Source organism: Manduca sexta, chromosome 23, assembly GCF_014839805.1.
Source record: "Manduca sexta isolate Smith_Timp_Sample1 chromosome 23, JHU_Msex_v1.0, whole genome shotgun sequence".
Lineage (NCBI taxonomy): Eukaryota > Metazoa > Arthropoda > Insecta > Lepidoptera > Sphingidae > Manduca > Manduca sexta.
The window spans coordinates 2195956-2201162 of NC_051137.1; the positions used below are offsets into that span (position 1 = coordinate 2195956).

At 36.0% G+C, this 5207-nt stretch overlaps 1 protein-coding gene across 1 annotated transcript; it reads right to left on the reverse strand.

Moving 5' to 3' along the window:
- Positions 1 to 2372: 2372 nt before the first annotated feature.
- LOC115443772 lies at positions 2373 to 4606 on the reverse strand. Its single transcript, XM_030169334.1, has 2 exons — positions 4459 to 4606; positions 2373 to 2800 (listed from the first exon to the last, which is right to left on the reverse strand). The coding sequence occupies exons 1-2, from the start codon at positions 4517 to 4519 to the stop codon at positions 2403 to 2405; spliced, it is 459 nt and encodes a 152-aa protein (XP_030025194.1). The 5' UTR covers positions 4520 to 4606; the 3' UTR covers positions 2373 to 2402.
- Positions 4607 to 5207: the final 601 nt, after the last annotated feature.

Genomic DNA, 5207 nt, shown 5'->3' on the forward strand with positions numbered 1-5207 from the left:
AAAACTGCATTTCGTTCTGCAATTCTACAAGTTCTGTCAGAATTTCAAATAAATTTATTGTGATAGTAGTTCTGTTAATAGTTTGTGAGATTTAAACAGACAGTCTAGCTTCATCTGTAAAAGACAATAGGTCCACGTCATTGTACATAAGTTGTTATCAAGATCATAGAAAAATGGAACATTAACGAGGTGGGACTTCGAAATGTTGATCATATCCTAATGATTATCCTTTTCATTAAGATTAGCAACACTATAACGATTCGTTTGGGGTGTACATGCGATGGATATTGTCTATTAAAGTTACTTATCTACTATAGTCTAAGGCAATCTTAGAAATACTGTAACAATGTCGGCCAATTTAACCAGACCCGCCGCAGAAACCAGTACCATCGTTCAAGCCGTCCAACATCCATTAATATCGTCTCCATTCCGCGTTTCGCTTTATAAAACAATGTATCGTAATGTAAACACACGCTGTTGTATGAAAAATGTCCTCGTATCGAGCACAAGGAGCTATACTTTATACTTAGGTAGGGTATGTGTTGGATAAGCGGAGAGAGTCGTATTCTAAGCTATTTGGTCGAATCTCGAATGGAATAGTATATTAGCCCAGTATTAGATACTGCCCACTGCTCGGCGTAGCAGTCCCTTAATACTGAGAGAGTTTTAAGCCTTAGGCTACTCCGCTGGCCTGATGCGGCCTGGCAGACTCCACAAACCTTAGAAATTCTCATAGAGAACTTCTCGCGTATGCAGGTTTGCTCATGTTGTTTTTATTCACCGTTGAAGCAAGCGATAATCTACAAAGAATCCATTTATAATTTTTAGAGAAGTCAGAGATGCATGCCCTTTGGTTTTGAACCTGGAGACCTTCGTCTTGGCAGTCAGTTCCACTTCTAACTGGGCTACGGCTTTATAATATATAAACTTTTATTAATGTCTACAGAACCACCGCGGTGGACCAATCATAAGTTATCATTACACACATACATTATTTGCTCTATATTAATTTGATTTATTTTAGGGTTTCATCTATAGATAAAAATCATTTTTTTTTTATTTCGGACTGTATAGTCCATTTCAAATCTAAAATTGACTAACAACATACGATTTGGCTGATATAACCGATGTTCCTGTTTTCATTTCTAAACATTAAATAGGAGTAAACATTTTCCATTTAAAAAAAAACTTTATATTAGAATTGCGAATGGTGTCAAACCCCACGATTTAATTATTTACGGCAATTTTTCGAAATGAACGTTTGTCAAACGAATCCTAAAGGCAATAAAAATCTATACAAATAGTTTACTTATCGCTATGAATTTTTTTGCTAAAATCATGACAATTATTATCAAATCCATAATCTAATGTCATTACTTTAAAAAAAATCAAATACACAAAGCTCACACAACAAAATCGCTCTTGCTCAATCGCCCGCTTCGCTCATTTCCGTGAACTGATATCTTGTAGTATGATTTATCGTTGTACGTACGAGCGGTAGCGACGCTGCCCACCGACAACTTCAGAACATGTTTAATATATTTTATATATACTTGAAATTTTTGTGGAATTTAAAGTATTTATTTATTCTAGAGAAAATGTTTGTTTCTCGCCTGAATCTCTAGGAAGCAGGCAGAATTGTAACGGATAATTTGCACCCACCAAGCATCAATGTGTTAGCATTTTTGTGTTTTAGCTTGAAAGACATGGTATTCACTGGGTAAGGACACTAAATATATAATGTCTTAGGTCCATAGGTGCAATTCAGTACTAACTTGCACTTTACAACTGTCCGTTGCTTCTATTTAGAGACTACTATTAACACAGCCCTAATATACTATTTATCATTAAATTAGAAGACAACGTGTCCCTTCATAACGACCGGTATTTTTCTCCCCCGTTGCACCCCATTGATAAATCTTGGACATCTGCACACGATGGCAATGCAACAGCAAATTAATCTACACAATGCACGTATTTATTGCGAATTTATTTCGTTGACGAGCTTGCAGTGTTCGTCGTGAGTATACTTTATCATAGAGAATACATGTCTAGAGGCTGTAGCTTTGAAATAAGTACACGATCGTAAATTCCTAGCGAAGTTTATACCGAGTTTAACTGTCAAAAATACTAACAGTTTAATTCAATAGGTTGAGATTATGTACGCCAATTCATGCCGAGACAATCGACGTAGCTCTTTAAAAATTATGTACATCTAAAATAAATGTTTCCTTTCGCAATTGGTTATTTGTTCCAAAGAGACAAGTCTCAAGGTTTCCAACACACTGCCACTGCTATGTGAGGGTAGTACTCGCAATTATAATTAAATCATTTCATCAAGGTTAGTGTAAAACCTTAGTAAATAGATAAAATACAATAGGCCGAATTCCTTTATTCAACTTTTATGCAGCAACTGTCGTCGGTGGACCTGTAACTTCACCACCTGCAACATTTCCAGTAGCTCCAGTCCCACTTCCACCAGCAGGCGTCTCACCATCACCAGCACTGGTAGCATTTTGGACCTCTCCCGCTACAGTTGTCTCTATAGCTGGGACGGTACCAACTCCCTTATCTTCTACCACATCCAGCAAATTGTGATAGTCTTCTGGCATCGCCCTGGCGGTGAAGATGCAAGTGGTAACACATTCGTACTCGTCAACGAACATGTTGAGGTTTGGGAGGCATCCTTTCCACAGCCCGACTTCACATCTGGATCCTGGTTTCCAATAGTACATGACTGGGACAGGAGGCTTGCCGCAATCGTCCCAGTTGAAGTTGGCAAAACAGGCTTCTGGTGGAACTGTGGATATAATACAGTTAAAATATTTCGATGATACATTTGTATTTAATACTTCACTTTATACTTTTTGTTATGAAATTTATTGTGTTGCTACTAAAAGCTTTTGATAATAGAGTTTGTAAGAACAGCCGGCAAATTTTGAGACTGATTAGGTCTGAGATTCGATTACCATTTTAGATTGTCATATTTGCCTACCCCGTTATAGATAAAGAGCATCTGCTGTGTGAAAAAATTCTGAATATAATAAATGGAATAGTTTCTAATGATAGATAATAAACTTGAATTTAGACAAATGCTATGTAGCTAAAACGTGATAGCATTTCTAGTATTTGATTGAAATGAAGAAAAATCTTCAAATATTTGATTGGTAGAACATAAAAAAAGAAGACATAAAAATGATTGAAAATTCCAGCTTGATTAAAGTCAGTGCTGATTAAATATAAATCTCTAAATTTCTTTTACAGAAACACCTGATACCAAGCAAATGGATTTTCTAGTACGAGGGTACCATATATATTTTATACGCGATGCAAGCCTGTACTTTACTTTAATAGAATTCATAACAATGAAAATATATATATATATATATATATAACATGATAGAGACTGAAGGCAATGAAAATGATGAATTCATATCTATTTAAATTGTTCTTCTATTTTGCGACCTTATAAACTAAGCTAAATTATTTGTGCAACATATTATTGGGAAAAGTGTTTTAAAGGTTATAATAGTATGTCAAATATATCATAGATTAAAACTTTTATCACCATGGAACATATTATGAATAAGCATCATTATGAGCAATGGTGTCCTTAGGAAAGGGGGTCAGGGAGGAGGCGAATAGGCTACTACTGCCAGGGCCACTACGCTTATAGGGACCTCGCACGGTATCTGAGTGATCTTTTTTAGCATCATACCTACGAAACTTAAAGCCTAAAACCTTTTTTTGGTCTATAAGGTACCTCGCGTCAGTATTTTCGCTTCCCCAGGGGCCTCGCGCTAGTTAAACCCGCCACTGAGTACGAGCCTGGTCTTCGCAAACAGTAATATATTTTAACGGCCTCGGTAATAGCTACTTTTGTAACAATGTTTGACGTTCAGTTTAATAACTGATTACAATGTAATTTTATTGAAGCAAACACGGAATGGTTGTCTCAACTTGGGCTTTTATCGGCATTTCAAGTTTTAAGATTTGTTGGTCGACTAGTTGACTTTACATTGTTGTTTATTGGAGTGGTATTGCTGATTTATGGATTGTGTTAGTTTTATGATTCTTTTTATATTCATATGTTTGATCGGTATGATTCATAATTTATTTAGATTTTACGGTCCTTTTTTATGCATGCACGGCTAAGTGAACCCATTGCACGATAGTAAGTGGATTGGAATCCAATAGAATGTCGACTGACGAAAGGTGACCTCTCGACAGTCGACAAAGTTATGCCGATCTATTGGACTCGGATATACACAGGCTGAACCCGGAACACGACACTTACGTGGCTACTATGGCGAGTTTTAACACTTTGTGTACATTGATCCTGTCCTGTCCGTGTGGATATACAATGATTCCTACCAGTTTGTCACTTTGCTATTGACAGTCACTTTGCGCGTTGGGTCACTTTGCTGCACCCATATAAAAAAATAAAGAATACCATACCTGAAAAACCTTCATTGACGAAAAATAAAACAAAAACAACCAAATACAAATTAAAATTCATTTTTGAAATGTATTATTGTTAACGAAGGATTAAATCACATGTTATCAGTTAATTTAATGTAAGTAGATTAATTAAGATAACCGTAAAGAGTTCGCGCACGGGTGAAAAATAATTTACATCGTTATTAATTACTTTGGCAATAAATTAATCCTATACCATTAATCGAATACATTAATTTCTTTCATTCGTTCTGCTTTAAGTAATTTCGAAATTGTGGTATAATAGTTGTACCAAACACAGACTATACACGAACAACCAATGGTTTGTCTCTTGATTGATGTTGAATTCAATGATCATTTAGCGACACACGGGATATCCAATGAACCTAAAGAAGTAAGGAAAAGAGGATTTGTTACTGGTGGTTGGTCTCTCATGTCTATTTCTACCAAATGTAGTCACTGTTGTATTCCGGTTTGAAGGAAATTGTAGGCAGTGTAACTACTGCACATAATAAGACTTAGCATCTCATGTTTCAGAGCGCAGTGGAACACCAAAAAATACTTTGTTATTCAAAGTCTTGGGTGGTGCTTCTACTGTTGATAGGTGATCATATCGCTTACTATTAAGCAAACGGCAAACTCGTCTCGTCATTCAAAGCAATAAAATAACGTATATCCGATAATCTCACGAGTCAAGTGTTAAGTGCAGCTGCCACATTTGTATACTGTGATACAGATTACTGTATTAT

What these genes read in the sequence shown, in the direction of transcription:
- LOC115443772 (XM_030169334.1), bottom strand. Translation starts at nt 4,519, where the DNA reads ATGAATTTTAATTTGTATTTGGTTGTTTTTGTTTTATTTTTCGTCAAT. An exon ending in CGTCAATGAAGGTTTTTCAG is followed by an intron (nt 2,801 to 4,458) that starts GTATGGTATTCT and finishes TTATATCCACAG; the next exon opens with TTCCACCAGAAGCCTGTTTT.